At 40.0% G+C, this 20115-nt stretch overlaps 2 protein-coding genes across 5 annotated transcripts in view; one reads left to right on the top strand and one right to left on the bottom strand.

Moving 5' to 3' along the window:
- The window catches only part of LOC108754352 (myosin-VIIa), a 21999-nt gene extending 10443 nt beyond the window's left edge, over positions 1-11556 (top strand). Inside the window, exons 1-25 of one of the 2 annotated variants that reach the window (XM_018496592.1) lie at positions 13-16; positions 209-355; positions 452-636; positions 927-1048; positions 1132-1388; positions 1637-1802; positions 1929-2059; positions 2155-2550; positions 2754-3134; positions 3220-3375; positions 3507-4100; positions 4459-4668; positions 4846-5223; positions 5361-6401; positions 6675-6919; positions 7625-7985; positions 8062-8180; positions 8267-8663; positions 8825-9007; positions 9120-9321; positions 10057-10185; positions 10292-10388; positions 10463-10560; positions 10643-10812; positions 10988-11556. In XM_018496592.1, coding sequence (XP_018352094.1) covers positions 245-355; positions 452-636; positions 927-1048; positions 1132-1388; positions 1637-1802; positions 1929-2059; positions 2155-2550; positions 2754-3134; positions 3220-3375; positions 3507-4100; positions 4459-4668; positions 4846-5223; positions 5361-6401; positions 6675-6919; positions 7625-7985; positions 8062-8180; positions 8267-8663; positions 8825-9007; positions 9120-9321; positions 10057-10185; positions 10292-10388; positions 10463-10560; positions 10643-10812; positions 10988-11194 — 6336 coding nt within the window. In that variant the 5' untranslated portion in view covers positions 13-16; positions 209-244 and the 3' untranslated portion in view covers positions 11195-11556. Of the gene's footprint in view, positions 1-12; positions 17-208; positions 356-451; positions 637-926; positions 1049-1131; positions 1389-1636; positions 1803-1928; positions 2060-2154; positions 2551-2753; positions 3135-3219; positions 3376-3506; positions 4101-4458; positions 4669-4845; positions 5224-5360; positions 6402-6674; positions 6920-7624; positions 7986-8061; positions 8181-8266; positions 8664-8824; positions 9008-9119; positions 9322-10056; positions 10186-10291; positions 10389-10462; positions 10561-10642; positions 10813-10987 lie in introns of those variants that run through there. The other variant, XM_018496591.1, reaches the window with a different exon arrangement.
- Positions 11557-11677: 121 nt separating this feature from the next.
- LOC108754331 (suppressor of hairless protein) lies at positions 11678-18892 on the bottom strand. Of its 3 annotated transcripts, none has more exons than XM_018496562.1 (4): positions 18694-18892; positions 17342-17453; positions 17205-17276; positions 11678-16217 (listed from the first exon to the last, which is right to left on the bottom strand). In XM_018496562.1, exon 4 carries the CDS (start codon positions 16099-16101, stop codon positions 14572-14574), a length of 1530 nt encoding a protein of 509 aa, XP_018352064.1. In that variant the 5' UTR covers positions 16102-16217; positions 17205-17276; positions 17342-17453; positions 18694-18892; the 3' UTR covers positions 11678-14571. The 3 variants fall into 3 exon arrangements, with proteins under 3 accessions (XP_018352064.1, XP_018352063.1, XP_018352062.1); XM_018496561.1 differs by lacking the exon at positions 18694-18892 and adding an exon at positions 17725-17931; XM_018496560.1 differs by lacking the exons at positions 17205-17276; positions 17342-17453.
- Between the last annotated feature and the right edge of the window lie 1223 nt (positions 18893-20115).

Below are 20115 nucleotides of genomic sequence, written 5' to 3'. Positions count from 1 at the left end.
GGACGACGACAATAAGGTAATTACTGAATGCACGTCATGTAAAAAATTAAGTCTAAGACGCGATACTGAAACAAGTCGCGGTTTCGAGAAATATACAATAACATATGTATGTCATGTATTATCACTCGCGCCTTATTATTTGCGTTTTCCTCAAATGGCAGCAACTATTCCATCATTAAACCACATTAATCAGCGAATAATTCCGTAGGAACAATGGCTAACGCCGGAGAGACGAATAAAGGCCATGCATGCCACTTCGGTGCAAGGTGTAGAAGATATGATCAGTTTAGGAGACCTCCATGAAGCGGGCATTCTGCGAAATCTATTGATACGCTATAACGAGAATCTCATTTACGTAAGTCCCACAGCACATGATGACGAAATGCGATTGGTTAAGCAAAATACAGGTTGATACAAGGCTGATACCGATCTCCATGGCATAACTTTACAGACGTATACGGGCTCCATCCTGGTTGCCGTGAACCCATACCAGATATTGCCTATTTATACCGCGGAGCAAATTAAACTCTACAAGGATCGTAAAATCGGGGAACTGCCACCGCATATATTCGCCATTGGCGATAACAGCTACGCGCATATGAACCGATACGGCCAGGATCAGTGCATAGTAATTAGGTATCAATCAAAGAGTCTCTCTCTCTCTCTCTCTCTCTCTCTCTCTCTCTCTCTTTCGAAATCGTTTAATGACGCACATTCATGTTTTTTATTTAATCTTTACAAATGGATTTGTAAAGTATCTATGTAAGTTAAAGTACTATAAGTTATCAAGAGAAGTTAATTTAAGAGAAGGAACAATTATCATTAAAAGCTATGAGTATAAAGTATAAACACAAACCATTCATATGAATCGCTTGCTTTTCTTTTAATCCATTAGAACTGTTAATAGAAATTCGTTCTTATTTTAGTGGCGAAAGCGGAGCGGGAAAAACGGAAAGCACGAAATTAATTCTGCAATACCTAGCAGCAATCAGCGGAAAACATTCGTGGATCGAACAACAGATCTTAGAAGCGAATCCGATACTCGAAGGTGAAAGTGAACTCGTGATAAGACAAACTCATACCTGAATGAAAGAGTTGATCGAATGACATTTCTTTTCTAACGTTTTCTAGCTTTCGGCAATGCAAAAACCGTGAGAAATGACAATTCCTCCCGATTCGGCAAGTACATCGATATTCATTTCAATGAGCAAGGCGTGATAGAAGGAGCCAAGATAGAACAGTACCTTCTAGAAAAGTCACGGATCGTATCTCAAAGTTTGGACGAAAGGAATTATCATATTTTTTATTGTATGCTAGCTGGTCTTTCCAAAGATGAGAAGCAAAAGCTCGAATTGGAAGATGCGTCCACGTACAAATATCTCATAGGGGTAAGTACGTGAGTTAGCACTAATAGTGATATTGACTAACAAGTATGACATGATATTTTATCTTTTTCTGAGAACATGCACAAAATGCACACACATAAAATCTAAATAAACATCTAAAAAAAAAATATATATATATATATTGAAAAGAAAATACAGAAAAAAAAATTATGATTTACATGAGCTTTCGTATGTATATACTTTCAATCTACGTACGTAGTACGAGTAATTGTTATTATTTTTGTCTTTAGGGTGGCGGTATTACTTGCGAAGGGCGCGACGACGCAGCCGAATTCGCCGATATAAGATCAGCTATGAAGGTTTTGTTATTCTCCGATATGGAGATTTGGGAGGTGCTTAAATTGCTCGCGGCTTTATTACACATGGGCAACATAAAGTATAGAGCCACTGTCGTAGGTATGAAATTTCAACATAAGATTTTTCTTAAAAAATAGAATTTAAAATCAAATTTGCCGCGCTAATAGTTGAAATTGGATCGTTTCAATTTCAAGTCTATGAGATTCATTCGTGTTTGACTTGCAGATAATTTAGACGCTACGGAGATTCCAGAGCAAACGAATGTACAAAGAGTGGCGTATTTATTGGGAGTGCCGGTACAGTCTTTGATAGATGCGCTCACTCGTAGAACTATATTCGCGCACGGTGAGACAGTAGTAAGTACTTTTCCGTATACATAAAAGTCATATCATCGGTTATATTAAAAATATTATCGTATCGTGTTGTAAGTAAATCTTTCGTCTTTCAATAGGTATCGACGTTGTCGAGAGATCAATCGGTCGATATTAGAGACGCATTTGTGAAGGGCATATATGGGCGATTGTTCGTACACATTGTAAAGAAAATTAACGAGGCCATATACAGGCCGAAGAACAATTCCCGCAGTGCTATAGGCGTGTTGGACATCTTCGGTTTCGAGAACTTTAACCACAACAGTTTCGAGCAATTTTGCATCAATTATGCCAACGAAAATCTCCAGCAATTCTTCGTTCAGCATATATTCAAGTTGGAACAAGAGGAATACAATCACGAGGGCATCAATTGGCAGCATATAGAGTTTGTTGATAACCAAGACGCTTTAGATCTGATAGCTATCAAGCAGCTCAACATTATGGCGCTTATCGATGAAGAATCGAAATTTCCAAAAGTATGGGTGCTAACTTAGGAAGGATATCCAAAGTTGATACATTACATTGATACGTTACATGATTACGTCTACATAAAAAATAATTAAAGAATTCACACGAATGCACGCACGTCGGCAACATTAAGATTGTTATAAAAGTGGCATCATATCTAATCTAATTGGCTATTTGCAGTGCTTTTAATGTGGTGTTTGTCAATTTCTAGGGCACGGATCAAACCATGTTGGCGAAAATTCACAAAACTCATGGCAGTCATAGGAATTATTTGAAACCTAAATCGGATATTAATACGTCTTTTGGCTTGAATCACTTTGCGGGCGTCGTCTTCTACGACACGAGGAGTTTCCTAGAGAAAAACAGAGACACGTTCAGCGCAGACTTGCTGCAACTTATTCACATATCGTCAAATAAATTTCTCCAAGCTTGCTTCGTTGAAGACATTGGCATGGGCTCGGAAACCAGGAAGAGAGCACCCACGTTATCGACTCAATTTAAGAAATCATTGGATTCGCTTATGAAAACTCTATGCAGTTGTCAACCCTTCTTCATAAGATGCATCAAACCGAACGAATATAAAAAACCAATGGTAAGCATTCTCAACCCGCGTGGTCTCGCGATCTATTTAATTCTGTTCTAGTGTCACATCTTGCAAATACAATACTTGATTGCAGATGTTCGATCGTGGTCTCTGCTGTCGACAATTGAGATATTCCGGTATGATGGAAACCATCAGGATTCGCCGAGCTGGCTATCCTATTCGCCATTCTTTCCACGAATTCGTGGAAAGATATCGATTTCTCATCTCGGGCATTCCACCCGCACACAAGGTGTGCAGGAAAATCCATCGAATAAATCAAATTTATTAATCGTGCTGATTACTTCGGCCTACCATGCGTCTTTAAAATTTTTTTTTAATTTCTATTCGATCAAAAATTTATATTCATTATGTTCATTTCAGGTGGACTGCCGTGCAGCGACATCGAAAATCTGCCACGCGGTGTTGGGTCGGTCAGATTATCAGCTTGGTCACACCAAGGTCTTTCTCAAGGATGCTCATGATTTATTCCTCGAGCAAGAACGTGATCGCGTATTGACACGCAAGATCCTGATATTGCAACGCAACATCCGCGGCTGGGTTTACAGGAGAAGGTTCCTCAGGATGAGAGCGGCGGCGATGATTGTGCAAAAATATTGGCGGGGCTATGCTCAACGTCAGCGATACAAGCGCATGCGAATCGGTTACATGCGATTGCAAGCGCTCATCAGATCGCGCGTGTTGTCGCACAGATTTAGACACCTGCGCGGCCATATCGTCGCGCTTCAGGCACGAGCCCGAGGCCACCTGGTACGTAAAATGTACCGGAAGAAGCTATGGGCCATAGTGAAAATACAAGCGCACGTGAGAAGGTTGATCGCGCAGAGACGGTATAAGAAGATCAAATACGAATATCGTTTGCACGTAGAGGCGCTACGATTACGGAAAAAAGAAGAGCGCGAACTGAAGGATCAAGGCAACAAACGAGCCAAGGAGATCGCGGAACAAAACTACAGGGTATATAAATAATAATGATTTTTACGCTTTAATCACTGAAGGAAACGAAAGTTTACTATAAGTCAATAAGTCAATCGGATGTTGAGAAGGACTCTCCTTTCTCTTTTTCTCAGTAATGATTGTCTACCATTATTACCTAGAGGGATTGTGACTGGCCTGCTCGCTACATATGTATAATAAATAAAAAAATATAATATAATATGAGAATTTAGCCAAATCATATTTATGCGAAAAAAACACTAATTGTCCGTCGAGAACTATCAACTGAGTTCCTTTTAGCGAGTCACGACATCGCAATTCCTGTAACAATACGTTGTAAAGTCTGCTATGTGATAATGCAGAAGCATTTAAATTTCAGGAGCGCATGCAAGAACTGGAAAGAAAGGAAATTGAGATGGAGCTAGAAGATAGACGACGAATGGAAATAAAAAAAAATTTGATCAACGACGCGGCCAAAAAACAAGATGAACCGGTCGATGATAGCAAATTGGTCGAAGCTATGTTTGATTTCTTGCCAGATTCTAGTAGCGAGGCTCCAACGCCGGCGAGAGAAACGTCTGTGTTTAACGTAAGTCGTAATAACTTGATCCTATTGATGAATTCGTTGATATCTGATTACAAAACGATCGTGAAGATAGACTAGAACTAGAATAATAAAATAATTTAATACTTAATATTAGAAAAATCTTGCTGTTTCTTTTCTCACACGAAGAAAATATTAATCTCTTCTTCTCCCCGGATATAGGATCTTCCCGCACCAAAAGCCGATCAACATCAGGAGATAATTAGCCCAATTCAGATGGCATCGGAGGATGAGGAGGATCTGTCTGAATTTAAATTTCAGAAATTCGCAGCCACATATTTCCAGGGCAACATCACGCACCAATACTCTAGGAAACCACTTAAACATCCACTATTGCCGTTACACACACAAGGCGATCAATTGGCCGCACAAGCTCTGTGGATAACTATACTTCGATTTACGGGCGATTTACCCGAGCCGCGATTCCATACAATGGATAGGGATACGACTTCGGTAATGTCGAAAGTGACGGCGACACTCGGACGGAATTTTATAAGGAGTAAAGAATTTCAGGAGGCTCAGATGATGGGCATGGATCCTGTATGTGGAAAGTCTTTTTTCGTAATTAATATTATAAACTTACATACACACAAACGTGCGCGCGCGCGTGTGTGTGTGTGTAAATTTTAAATTAGTATACGCGAAAGACGACTACAGCAAGATTCATATCCTTCCAGGAAACATTTCTCAAGCAGAAGCCGCGTTCAATCAGGCACAAGTTGGTATCGTTAACCCTGAAGCGAAAGAACAAGTTGGGCGAGGACGTACGTAGAAGGCTGCAAGAGGACGAGTACACCGCCGACAGCTATCAATCCTGGCTAGAGGCTAGACCTACGTCAAACCTCGAGAAGCTGCATTTCATCATCGGCCACGGTATACTGCGCGCCGAATTGCGAGATGAGATCTATTGCCAAATTTGCAAACAATTGACAAACAACCCATCGAAATCGTCGCACGCCCGCGGTTGGATTCTGTTATCCCTCTGCGTCGGTTGTTTCGCACCCTCTGAGAAGTTTGTCAACTACTTGCGAGCCTTTATTAGGGAGGGACCGCCTGGTTACGCGCCCTACTGTGAGGACAGACTCAAGAGAACCTTCAACAACGGCACTCGTAATCAACCTCCGAGTTGGCTCGAACTTCAGGCTACGAAATCAAAAAAGCCAATCATGTTGCCGATCACCTTTATGGACGGCAACACAAAGACCTTGCTAGCCGATTCGGCCACTACCGCTAGAGAACTGTGTAATCAATTATCGGATAAGATCTCGCTAAGAGACCAATTCGGCTTTTCTCTATACATCGCCCTATTCGATAAAGTCTCGTCCTTGGGCAGTGGCGGCGATCACGTGATGGACGCAATCTCGCAATGCGAGCAATACGCCAAGGAACAGGGTGCACAGGAACGAAATGCGCCGTGGAGATTGTTTTTCAGAAAAGAGATTTTCGCGCCCTGGCACGAACCGACCGAAGATCAAGTGGCCACGAATTTAATCTATCAGCAAGTAGTGCGCGGTGTCAAATTCGGCGAATATCGTTGCGATAAGGAGGAGGACTTGGCGATGATCGCGGCACAGCAATATTATATAGAGTATCATACCGACATGAACGTCGACAGACTATATACCCTTCTGCCGAATTACATACCGGACTATTGTTTGACGGGGATCGACAAAGCGATTGATAGATGGGGACACCTTGTCTTGCAGGCATATAAAAAAGTGAGTCTTCTTTTTACAAGATAAAACAAGCAGTATGATCTGCGCAAAGATTACGATGTAAGTTTGGAGAGTGGGATGATATATAGATATCTCAAGGAGCGAGATAAGAGCAGTGTCGAAATATTTTTTTTTCTTTTATCTTCAGAAAAAAATTTCAACTTAAAACTGAATTTCAAGTTATTCAATTAAAAGGCATGCGTACGCGCGTGCACGCACATACATACACGTGTCTCTAAATTCTCACTCTTACTCCTAATTTTAACTTAATTTCAGAGTTACTATTTGAAAGAGAAAGTACCGGCGCTACGTGTGAAAGAGGACATAGTCGGATATGCAAAGTTCAAATGGCCCCTGCTGTTTTCTCGTTTTTACGAAGCTTACAGAAATTCCGGTCCGAACTTACCGAAGAATGATGTTATCATAGCCGTCAATTGGACCGGGGTGTACGTAGTCGATGATCAGGAGCAAGTGCTCCTAGAGTTATCCTTCCCCGAGATTACCACCGTATCTAGTCAAAAGTATGTAATAGCGAGATTAAAATTAAATACGTAAGAAATGTATACGTATGTACATAAGCATAATGTAAGGTAGGAAGCAAACTATAATATATGGCATGCTTCGCCTTGTTTCGTAGATCACAAATGTATGTTGTCATTAATTATTTAAATTTAAGGAAAATAACATTTTATATATAACTACAATATAACAGAAGAGAAACGCAGCTTTTCTCTTTTTTTTTTAGAGTAAAATAACACTTGAACGTTTTAATGAAAAAAATAAATACGCATAGTATCGATAGATTTATTTTTAATAAATATGTGATTGTTTAATTTAATATGTAACATACACAATCAATAAGGAAATAAAACTCCTAATGGAAGCTGAATCCTTGATACTCAAATAATTCGGTGTGAATTTATATATTGTACTACGTATCAAATAACTGAGACGTCTTGAAACGCTATATCAAACTATACAGAATTATGCAGCTGGCAGAATTGGCAGAATTTGATACGTAGTATATAAATTTACACCGAATTATTTAAGCATCAAAGGTCTAGTTTCGAACGTTATGGTTACAGTATATTCACATAAACGAATGATCCAATGAGATCTTATTGTTTAACGTAATATAAAAAATATATGAATTAAAAAAGAGTTTTGTAATGTTAAACTACATATATCCGACTATTACATTCTAAACTGCGCGTAATTTTTCGCAGAACAAATAAAATGTTTACACAAACATTCAGTTTATCGACGGTACGGGGAGAAGAATTCACATTCCAAAGCCCGAACGCGGAAGACATCCGTGATCTGGTAGTATACTTTTTGGAAGGACTGAAGAAACGCAGCAAGTTCGTTATAACCTTGCAAGATTACAAAGCACCGGGCGAGGGCTCGTCATTCTTGAATTTTCAGAAAGGTGATCTCATTATTCTCGAAGATGAAAGCACCGGCGAGACTGTGCTTAATTCAGGGTGGTATGTCGGGACCTGTGAAAGGACTGGTGAGAAGGGCGATTTCCCGGCTGAGACAGTCTACGTTTTACCTTCCTTAACGAAACCGCCAAATGATATATTGGTACGGGATTAGTTTTATTGGTGAGAAATGTTGACATCTTCTTTCTAAACAACTCATCGATAATAATAATTTTTAGGCTTTATTCAGTATGGAAGGTACAGAGAATAGTCGCAGACTTTATCCGCAGCAAATGAATGGTGTGGACTCTCGTGATAAACCTCATACTCTTCTAGAATACGCAATCGACCATTTCCGGTAAGAAAACTATGTGACATGTGTGTGTAGCATTTGATATTCTAAAGTAAAAAAATGTGATAATATTTTGATTAAATTTGTCTTAGAACACCACCAAAGAGAACAATGTCCAAAACATTGACTTTAACGTCCGCGCGACGTGGACACACGGACGAATTGTGGCACCACTCTAGAGAGCCAATAAAGCAACCTCTTTTGAAGAAACTCGTATCGAAGGAAGAGCTAGCTGAAGAAGCATGTTTTGCCTTCAATGCCATTCTCAAGTATATGGGTGATCTGCCAACGAAACGACCGCGCATTGGAAACGAGTACACCGATCTGATCTTTGACGGGCCATTGAAAAATGAGATCTTACGAGATGAGATTTATTGTCAGATTATGAAGCAGCTTACTGATAATCGTAACAGATTGAGCGAAGAGCGAGGATGGGAGCTAATGTGGCTCGGTACTGGACTATTTACTTGTAGTCAGAGCCTCTTGAAGGTATAATGTATATACCCCTTATAACAGAACTTTACATATTTCTCTTTCTCCCCCTCTCTACCTGTTTGCTAATAATATTTTGTAAAATATTATCGATACCATGCTTCTTCAAGGAAAATTCACAAGCATACATGGGGGTATAATACTATTTTACATTGCAGGAATTAACTCTGTTTCTACGTACAAGACGCCATCCCATATCTCAAGACTCTTTACAAAGGCTGCAGAAAACCTTGCGTAATGGTCAACGAAAGTATCCGCCGCATCAAGTGGAAGTGGAAGCTATTCAGCACAAAACTACGCAGATATTTCACAAGGTCTATTTTCCAGACGACACGGACGAGGTGCATATCTTATTCTTCATTTCTTCTGTAATATATAGGCAGTCCTATAAATAAAATAACTTTTTCTTTTTCGATTGTAACTATTGTAATTTTGGATTATATCGGATTATAGGCATTCGAAGTCGACTCGTCTACCAGAGCAAAAGATTTTTGCCAGAATATCGCGCAAAGACTCAATCTGCGATCTGCCGAGGGCTTTAGTTTGTTCGTCAAGATTGCCGATAAAGTTATTTCCGTTCCGGAAGGCGACTTTTTCTTCGATTTCGTACGACATTTGACTGATTGGATCAGGAAAGCTAGACCATCGCGAGACGGTACACATCTTTGCAACTTTCAATATCTTTGTTTCCTTGTTGCGACTGTATCGAGTTGCATATAACTGTATCGAAAACAATTATATAAATCTCTCTCTCTCTCTCTCTCTCTCTCTCTCTACTATTAGAAAATACAAAAAGTTTATTTTTATTCGTGGATTAATAAATATGCACATGCAGATTACGTTATCTATAAGTGCGTTGTTAAAGTTGAGGAATAAAAAACTAAACGTTTCGATATTTTTATATCGTCTGTATTGTACGCCAAACGTGCACAATGGCATAAAAAAATTAATTTTTACAAGGACAAATCAGGTAACATCGCTCTCTTGACCGAGAAGTTATTATTCATTCACGAAATCAGTCACGAAAAAAAATCCATCATAATCAAATTAAATCGGAATTTAGTTATATTGAATAATTTCAACATCAAATCTTAAGAAATCAAATTCAAGTCACTTAGTGACATTTTTATAGTCATATTTTCAAATCACTTGAAATTATACAAATTCATTCCAAATCATTTCCAATTTGTAAAAAATCAAAATTACTCCCCCCCCCCTCCCCCGCCTTTAACACAATTCAAACGTAATAGATACAGTAGTAATATATAGAGTTGCAGCCAGGAAATAGGAGCTTTAATTGTTAAAATTTCTATTCATATCATATATGTTTGAGCGCATATATTTTTACATTAAACATTTTTATATTAGTATTATATACTATATTATCTAGGAGTGTCACCACAGTTTACATATCAAGTTTTCTTCATGAAGAAGCTTTGGACAAATACAGTTCCTGGTAAAGATAGAAATGCCGATTTGATTTTCCATTTTCATCAAGAACTTCCCAAATTACTGAGAGGTAAGTAATGATCATGAAATTGTTTCATTCTGGCAATACACGCGTTTCTACATAATAATAAATGGTGCATCGTATTATATCACTGCCTTTATTGAAATATGTATAGGCTATCACAAATGTACGAAAGAAGAAGCATCAAGATTAGCGGCCTTGGTATATAGAGTACGATTCGGCGAGAGCAAACACGAATTACAAGCGATTCCGTAAGTTCTCGATACATTATTTACAGTTTTGCAAAGGACAGACATTACAAATAACAACTCTCTTTCGATTTCAGACAAATGCTAAGAGAACTGATACCAGGTGATTTAATCAAGATACAGAGTGCTAACGATTGGAAGAGATCGATAATCGCTGCTTATAATCAAGATGCTGGTAAGTAAAAAGCACGATGAACGATGAACGGTTCGTATGAAAAAAAAATTGAGATTTTTAATCGAGATACTTACAATTCCAGGCATGAGTCCAGAAGATGCGAAAATTACATTTCTGAAAATCGTATATCGATGGCCGACGTTTGGCTCCGCGTTCTTCGAAGTAAAACAGAGCACGGAACCAAATTATCCCGAATTGTTATTAATCGCCATCAATAAACACGGCGTGAGCCTCATACATCCTCAATCAAAGGTAATCGAGATGCGTTATTTTCTTTCACTGAGAAATGTATATGTAAAATTACAAATAAGTATTATAAATGTATACATATAGAGAGTTAGAAATATTATTAATTTCTTAGTTTCAAATATGTTTTACCATGTTGGACGTATCAATAATCTAACATGCAATTTATTTATATATACAGGACATACTCATCACCCATCCCTTTACAAGAATCTCCAATTGGTCGTCTGGCAATACCTACTTCCATATGACGATAGGGAATCTTGTGCGCGGCTCGAAACTTTTATGCGAAACTTCATTGGGTTATAAGATGGATGATCTCTTGACCTCCTACATTTCATTAATGCTCACAAACATGAACAAGCAACGCACGATACGAATCAAATAGCAACAAAAATAACGTATGTACAATTGAAATATACATTCCACGGCGCGCAACGACCGAATGCGCAAATATATCTTACAAGGTGCTGACGTTAAAATTGCACACGAATTTCCCAATTTCATTGTTTACGAGCACACAATTGCGTATTAAGTATATTATTAAGTATATTATTGACGAATTCTGTTGACAGTATCGTTTCGTCATTCGACGGAATTATTTCTATCTGATTGATAAAACGTAACTTAAATTCTCATTTTACTTAATACATTTGTCTATCATTTATTTTATATTGTACACGACGTGAAATTTTTGTGGAGATAACTTTAGAATCATATTGATGCTACAATTTATATATATATATACACACACACACACACACACACACATATATATATATATATAATAAAATATAGATATAGATATTATTAATATTATTTCCATATCTACTTGTTAATTTATAATTCATAATAATCTATACAAGAGAAATAACAATTTATATATGTACACAAGTTGTAGCTGATAGATTTGTACATGATTTACTTATGATTAGGAATTTTTCATCGCTTTGTATAAAATTATTCCCTTTATCTCGTAAATATTATTGGTAGATTCTGTAACTGAAATTCGTATTTTATTATCTCCAAGCAATTATCCACGCACTCTACGTACGTGCGTGACACGGGCATAATAGCAGCTATACTTAATCGTATTCGTATTTAAGGGAAAAAAAACGCATTCGCAATAGCATTTTGCGAATCTACTGCTGATCATTCCGCGATGGCGAATGCTTAAAATATATTATCCGTCCAGTGAATTTATTATTAAGTACATAAGTCAAATTTTGAGGAATCACGAATTCTCGCAAAGGTGCAAAACAACACGATGTATCCGTAGAACAAAAAGTTTTCTCCAAATGTGTCTTGCTCTACAGTCTACAGAATATAATTTCGAAATGAACGTCTCACGCAAGAGTATAATTACTATTAATTCGTTTTTATAATTGTGAATAAAGACGACCATACTTTCCACGCGCAAAGTACAAGCGTTAATCGTGGGTAAATTCCCATGGAATGTATATATACCAGCGTTCCCCCTTTCCAACACAAATCTCTTCGGGAAGACATTCCCAAGGCGATACTATCTCACTTCCTTTCGAAGATGACGGTGTTTCGATTATCTTCCGTGAAAAAAAAAGAAGGTAAAGAATCCGAATATGTATACATACACATTGCACACATTAATGATTGAAAACGTCGCGTTTACTTGGGAAGGAATTTTTTTTAATCACTTGTATATCTATTTACTAAAATTTTTCGATATTTCAAATACAACTGAATTAATGTCAACTTCAAAGGAGTCTGTGAGTAAAAAAGATTCACGCGACTATCGATAATACGTATGTGCATCTGTATACGATATTCGCAAAGAAGTCCCAACATTTAGTTTTGGAATCGGGAATTAAATCAGGAACTTAATAAACATCATGTAATATAAACTTTCTGTTTATTCTAAATGTGTAGGAGCATAAAACTTTATATGCGTCTTCATTGTACTTATCGATATAACTACAATAAAGCACATAAATATAATCTTTAAAAAATTTTTTTCACGAAAAATCCTTATAAAAACGCTCCAAATTATGATAGTAGATGCTCGATCTATTAAAAAAAAATCTCAAGTATTATGAATACAAGTCTTCAGATATGAACGTTCGGGGAACATGCTGTCATCACTATTGTCATTCTTGCTTTATCGTTCATTAGACGTGGAACAAATATAATAATGCAATAGTTCTGATACCCCGAACGCATCATTCGTGCACAACGTAATTTAAAGATCCGTCCATTCGTTCGAACATCGCGATTTCCGATATTCAACATTTTTTGTAAAGAAAAATACGTAAAAATATGTGCAATGCCATACAATATCTAATGCTAGAGGAATTTGTTTTGCTTTGGCTACATTTTATTTTATATACGAAAGTTGGATAATCAAAAATTAATTTTACGCGAGCATCTCTAAAACATCTAACGCAATTGTTACACCGGGATTCACATAATTGTAATCACAATAAGTGCTGTACGTACATTGAAATACTATATATATACAATAATGCGCGCGCACGCACGCACGCACACACACACACACACACACACACACACATCATCATCATCATCTATTATCAATCTCTGATCGTTTTCACAATCAGCACCGATTCACGCACGTTTTCATTCAATGAAAGTATATGCATTTATCATGCATCTCCTAATAAATAATGAAGAAATTATGGACATCGCGCGCATATGAATTTACAAATGTACCAAATGTCGAGGCCGTCGTGCGTGGATTCAAAAATACATCACGTACCTTGTCCCTATATAACTTTGTACAGGATAGACCATTCGCGCGAAACAACGCTCGGATTTCGGTACGAGTTCTCGACGAGTTTTCTTGTAAATCTGTTTTACTTTCTTTTTCTTTCTTTACGAAATGATATTCTGCCGATAAGATAAAACGGATAAAACTGATGTATTAAAAACAATTAGAATTTACGATACGATCGGTAACAATGTAGCAAACGCCCAATTGTAACTTCGAGATCCGTTATACCGAATTCCAAGCGTAGCAGCAGCAGCAGCAGCAGCAGCTTCTTTCGTAACAAATACAATGTTAAAAGCACAACCATCGTTCGGTGACCGATATGCGAATGTATAGACCAAGACTGTGTTACCCCTATTACTTGTTATTAACGTTACTAATCGTTTGATAGTTTTGTATCTTTCTTAAAGTGCTAGATGAGACAAGGAGGAAATGTTTCCCTTGGAGACATCGTAGAAACGATTAAAACTTTTTTATCATGTAAATGAAATATTATAATTTCGTTTGTTTTTCCCAAAAATTCTATCATCCGACATCGTATACTCGCGACTCAGTCTATACACACTATAGCGTAAGCCGTTAAACCAATAGGATCGCTATGACAAATTATTATCTCTGTAAATCTGTATCTCAACAAGTTGCAAGTCTAGTTCCACGATCGTCTAATGCGCGCGAAATTCGACGCGCCATATCATCGTCGCATCACGTCGGATGCACTGAGCGATACGCTACGTTTTCGTATTGTCCAAGTTCGCACTACATCGCGTCGCATCATCATTGATTTCGCGAAATAAATTTTTCGTCAGGTACGAGCGATCATCATCGCTCTCACTCGCGTCGTCGTCGTCGTCGTCGTCGTCGTCATCGTCGTCGTCATCGTTGTCGTCACCGTCGTCGTCATCGTCGTAGTCGTCGTGAGACACAGCAGTGGGCGTTACACCGTCCGTATCATTAGTATATCGTAAACTTTGGTTCGCGTTAAGATGATTGTCTAGGAGACATCAGAGACCCGATTGCGGTGGCTGTCCGTGAGTGTTCCAGGGTACGTCAGCGGGCATCGCGGCAGGCGGTATACTGGCTTGATTGTGCATGGCACGTGGCGCTCGCATAATCTCGTCGGCGGGCGGACAGTGCGGACGCGGTCCTGGCTCGGGCGTATACGTGAAAGTTAGACCAGTCGCGTAAATGATGCCATCGTTGCGTACGAGAGAGACCGGCACTTGCGTCGGCTGACGTACCCAGAGCCACTCGCCGCGGAAGAGCGAGATGTCCGGCACGACGCAGAGCATGCTCTCTTGGCATCTGTACATGGTCTCGGCCTCCACGTCGCCAAACCAGACTTGCAGGTTTGGCGTGAAATTGTCGCCCGTCAGCTCGAGCATCGCCACGTCGCCGCCGCCGTTGAGATGCAAGCTGTGGACCAGTGGTACCGGCGTCACCGGCGACCGTACCGGGCCCATACCCTCGAAGAATTGGTATTCTGCCTTGTCGGTGCTGATGATGGTCCAGCAGGCACCGTCGTTGATCATCTCCTTGTTCGCTTCCTTTGGGCAAGGCGTAGCCTGAAATTGTATTATACGCTCCTGCGACAGGCACAGGTACATATGATCCGTGTCCTTCATATAAAAGGCACACTTGTGCAACTGCGATACAGGATCGTCCGCCTCCAGACTGGCCATTTGTTTGTCTACCTTGCGAATCACCAGTCGCGGCAGAGCCATTCCTGTGACGGAGCATACCAATTTCACGGTGCTGCCGTAGTGGACGTAACCGTCGCGCACTTGAAACTCCTCCGACTCGCTCTCGTTATCGTCCAAGAGATGGATGGTGAACGCACCCCATTGCGTAGAGCTCGCGTGAAAATTGCCATTCTCCACGTGAAGATAGCGCGTACTAACCGTCTGCGATCGCAGACGATTGAAAAGCGCCACTTTCGTGCCGCTAGCAATGCATAGATCCGCGTTCTTCAAAGACTGCTTCTTCTTCGACGGCTTCGAGATGACCTTGATACGCTTGCTGTGAAACACGCCGATGTCGTGGCCGCTGCCATAAAACATTTTGACAGAGAGCATAAAGTGCTTGCGCTTGTCCGAATCGGAGATGTAAAGGGTCTTTGCCGCGCAGTACTGTTTGCCGTTGTTCAAATCAAGTTGCTGCATATCCTGATCCGAATTACCAATGCCGATGAAAGCGCACAGCTGAGCGCTCTGCTCGCTCTCGCCTTCGCGCAACATTTGCTCCTGACGCATCCTCCAACCATCACCGAACAGGTAGATACAGGGTGGCGGGCAGAAGAAACGTTTCTCATTGCCGTATGATTTTTGCGCAACCTTGGCATGTAGGATTACAATCACCATGTCGCTACGGTCGCGTAGATAACGTTCCATCGCCTCCCGGGTAAGTCGCTGGTCCTGGTGATCGGCCCTGTAGATGCCGGAGCCGAATCGAGGATAAACGGACATGACCGAGGTCGGCGAGGGCGGGGATTGCATACCGTGTGCCATCGTTGGCAGTCCAAATTGGTGTGGCATATTTAAAAGTCCGGATTCGACTCTCGTGCGAAATGAAATAACAAAACTATTGCCGTCGTTGACATCGATTTATATCTTCATCTTTCAAGCCTGCCTTCCCAAGCGGTCTTTTTCACCTACGATCAATTAAATTATCTGAGTGATACAAATACGATATAAATATAAGTAAAATTATAATTATAATACAACGTATTATACATATATGTATGTCCATAAAAAAATCAGTTGCCAATGCAAATTGGTGCAATTGTGGGTTTACCATGATCTCGTGCAGGAAGAAGTGCAATAATAGCGCGTAGCTATTATGTACAATAGATAGCGTGCTATGTAGATAAAGAATTGGAAATGATAAAAATTAGTATTGAAAAATGAGCGAAATTAATCGAAATCGTAACTCGTAAGAAATGTAACTCGGTGAAAATAGCGATCGCAATGAGTGAACAAAGAGAGGTAGCGCTTTAAATTAAAAATAGTTCGGACAGAACAGCATACTTGATTAATCGTGTCTCTTTACATGTATGTGATATGCGTGTGTATAAAACAATAAGTGCGGCGCGCGCGGGTAAGATTATAAAGATGTGTGAAAAACTATATGTACAAGTAGACGATATCGTGACTTTAAATGCGTGATAATGTATTCGTACAGTAGCGTCACCGTTAGTCATTCTCGCGCGATTAAGCATATACCAAACTGCATACAAATGTCCGCTCGTTTGAAGCTTTAGCGTGAGAAAGATTTTTGCTTTTTACTGGGGACAAGACGTAATTAACTCGAGATATCTTTCTTCAAACGAGCTATCAAGAATTGCTGGTCTTGGCACAGGAAAGAGGAAACAACGTATACAGACGTATACATGCACGCACGTCGTGAGAACCAAGCCGGACTCATTTTTCCTGCATGAATTAAAAGCGCTTCTATCCATTGTGACTATACAGGTAGAGTTTATGTTTATACACTGGGAAAGAAACGTACACGTTACAACTAATAGCATAATTTTTATCTCGTTATACAAAAGTTACATTAATTATACAAAATCAACTGACGCAACGGATCAAGTATACGGAGTGTAGAAAAAATTTTTACAACTTTATTAATCACCTACCTTATGGATTATTGTACTACTTCTTTTTTAAGCCCCTTCTTCTCTACCATTTTCTTTTCATCGAAATGCTCTCTGTATACATACATTCATGCTTTTTACAAGTTTGCCATTTGTAATGGGAATCATCATATACATACTGTGTTTATATATACTGCTCTTTGAGAAGCACTTGTGTGTCTGTTTCCATCAACGTAGATTAATCCCAATTCAATTGACTCTTCAACTCTTTCTAATTCGTGTAAAAGAATTCTACAAATTAAAATGAGGAGTGAGTTGAATCAAAATTAATTAAAGTTAATTTACATTAAACTATTATAATCGTTTATGTCTCCTTCTAGATGAATTCAGTCATATTGCTACATCTCCATTTTACGCTTCACAGTAATGTAACTCTAATCTATAGGAGCTAACAATCATTTTGATGCTTTGAGGCTTTGACCAACAGAAATAATTTCTCATTGAGAATATGGATCAGAATATAATAATAGTAATAGTACGATACAGTGATATAGTTTCTCACCAAATTATATAATAACTGTTATAATCTGCTCTTGTTGCTATATCCACTTATCAATATCCCGCTAATGCTGTGATCTGTAGTTTGCACAATATACAATGTTGAACAAGGACAGAATAGAATACTAAAGTAGCAAAAGTTGATAAATTATTATTACAAATTGGACGCGAGCTATCATCATGCCAGAGTGCGAGAGAGAAAAGTGTCTGTCGAGATACCATCTCGCTTAATTAAGGTAATTCCAGAGTGAAAATTATGACGTAATTCAAGTATCTACAATCGTATCCGATTAGATACTAAAAGAATAGAAATGTAAATGTATTATTCAGCAAGAAAAATTGAACCGAATGTTACGTTGTACTATATAAATAGTAGAGCATGATAAGATGTACACCATTGACTCACCTCACGTTACCTTGAATCCCTCAGGTTTACGATACATCAGATTAGTTGTAATTGCACTGCCAAAATGCACTGCCAAGATGCAACGAAAAATGTGCTACCGTGTTCTATTCTCTATTCATGCAGGCTGCGTATAGTAGCGTAGTAGGCTCTCTCGCGTGCAAAGTGGAAGAGAGTGTAGATTATGAAAATGGAGCGAAAATGAAATGAGTTGAGTGCGAAGCAAGAAGCACTTTTCAGTGGTCTCTTGGATCTCTTGGACATTCCGAACATTCCGATCGCGAGGAAGGACAACACAAGAACGTAACCGTTTCCTCAGCTCGGCGATGTCAGGATTGTCAGAATTGTCAGGATTGTCAGGATTGTCAGGATTGTCAGGATTGTCAGGATTGTCAGTGGCGACGTTCGTGGCTGAAGGGTTATGAAAGCAGGATCGATCGCAACGCGATCGAGCTGTGACATGTGCGAGGAAGCCAGGTATTTTGTTTATTTACCTTTCGACGCGAGCGAGGTTACGGTTACAATACATTTGGCACAAACAGATGAAATTTTGTCCGGTGCTCGACTCACCTCTTCATTCTTGGCCGGGAAATGTCAGGAACAACCGCGTACCCGCGTGCATCCTCCGTGCTATTGATCATCCGAAGCCCCCGCGACTCGGGGCTGGCAAATCCCGGCGATTTGCGGCGACCAGACGAATCGTTCACCACTGCTGTTCACCACGGCGCGGCCGCGGCGAATCCTTCCTTCCTTCCTTCCTTTCTTCCGCGTTCTCTCTCTCTCCCTCCCTCCCACCCCTCACCCTCCTCCTTGCCCCCTCCCTCTCTAATCCATTCAAAAAACACCTGTTCACTTTCCGAATTTTCCGAACAGTTCTACCAACCGTAGCTAAACAAAACACGACGGCAGCGTCTGTGGCAGCGTGGTAACTTGAATTACGCGCGTAACTTGAATTCAATTAGAATCGGGAGAAACGGTGTACGTGTTCTTTTACCATATTTTGCAAAGTAACGTAAACGAGGGGCGATTGAAAATCGACGAAGCCAATTCGACGCGATCACCCTTAACCCGTGACTGCGGACGGACTAACTAACTTGAAAGTGTCCGGAGGCCAACAGCGACGTAAGTGGCTGTACCATGAACGTGGCGAGCTAAGGAGAGGGGGAGCTTCGTGCTGCTCGACAAATTGAAAACAAATGCAGGCGACCGAGTAATCGGGCCTGTCGGACGATACGCGACAATCTTCACTCCGATGTATGAAACTTACGCGCGAACATCGCTGACGTTTGAAATTTCAACCGCGCAGAACAATTTTGAAAGAGTCTACCTATCCACTTTTCTATCTCGTGCGCAACGAATCGGGTTTGTAATTGTTAATTAAATATTAAATCGATCAGATGTGAGTAAAATGAATGAAATTCATGATTTAATTGTACGAGATCTGTACACCCCGATATCGCTTTCCAGATCATAGTCCCGTTTTGCTCGATATATAACCGCTCGATTTGAAAATGATCTGATAATGGTGCACACACATATTCTCTCTCTTTCTCTCTCTCTCTCTCTCTCTCTCTCTCTCTCTCTCTCTCTCTCTCTCTCCCTCTTTTTTAAATACTCCACGCGACACACACACGGCAGCCACGCAGATACGTGACTGATGCTGCAGATTCTATTGTTTGTACAATAGCCCGGTCGACTCGAGCGCCTCCAGCTCCCTGCCTGCCTCCCACCACCTGACGCGCGCCGCTTCTCTCCCGTCGTTTCCATCCATTCCCCTCTCTCCCCAGAGTAGCGGCGCCCCCATAGAATTGCTGCCGCAAAAGGATGTTGGGGTTATCCTGGGGGGCGTGGGAAAAACCTGCTGTGGGAAAGAGTGGGTGGCCTCTACCTCACTCCACTTTTGCGATGATGACGATACGATATATATGTATACACACACAAACACACACACACACACACACACACACACACACACACACACACACACACACA

Source organism: Trachymyrmex septentrionalis, unplaced genomic scaffold, assembly GCF_001594115.1.
Source record: "Trachymyrmex septentrionalis isolate Tsep2-gDNA-1 unplaced genomic scaffold, Tsep1.0 scaffold79, whole genome shotgun sequence".
NCBI classification, from domain to species: domain Eukaryota; kingdom Metazoa; phylum Arthropoda; class Insecta; order Hymenoptera; family Formicidae; genus Trachymyrmex; species Trachymyrmex septentrionalis.
The sequence above is the reverse complement of the archived record's forward strand: the minus strand, read 5'-3'. Positions and strand labels throughout refer to the sequence as shown.

Excerpts from the sequence above, each read along its gene's own strand:
- LOC108754331 (XM_018496562.1), bottom strand. The coding sequence starts at position 16,101 with ATGCCACACCAATTTGGACTGCCAACGATGGCACACGGTATGCAATCC.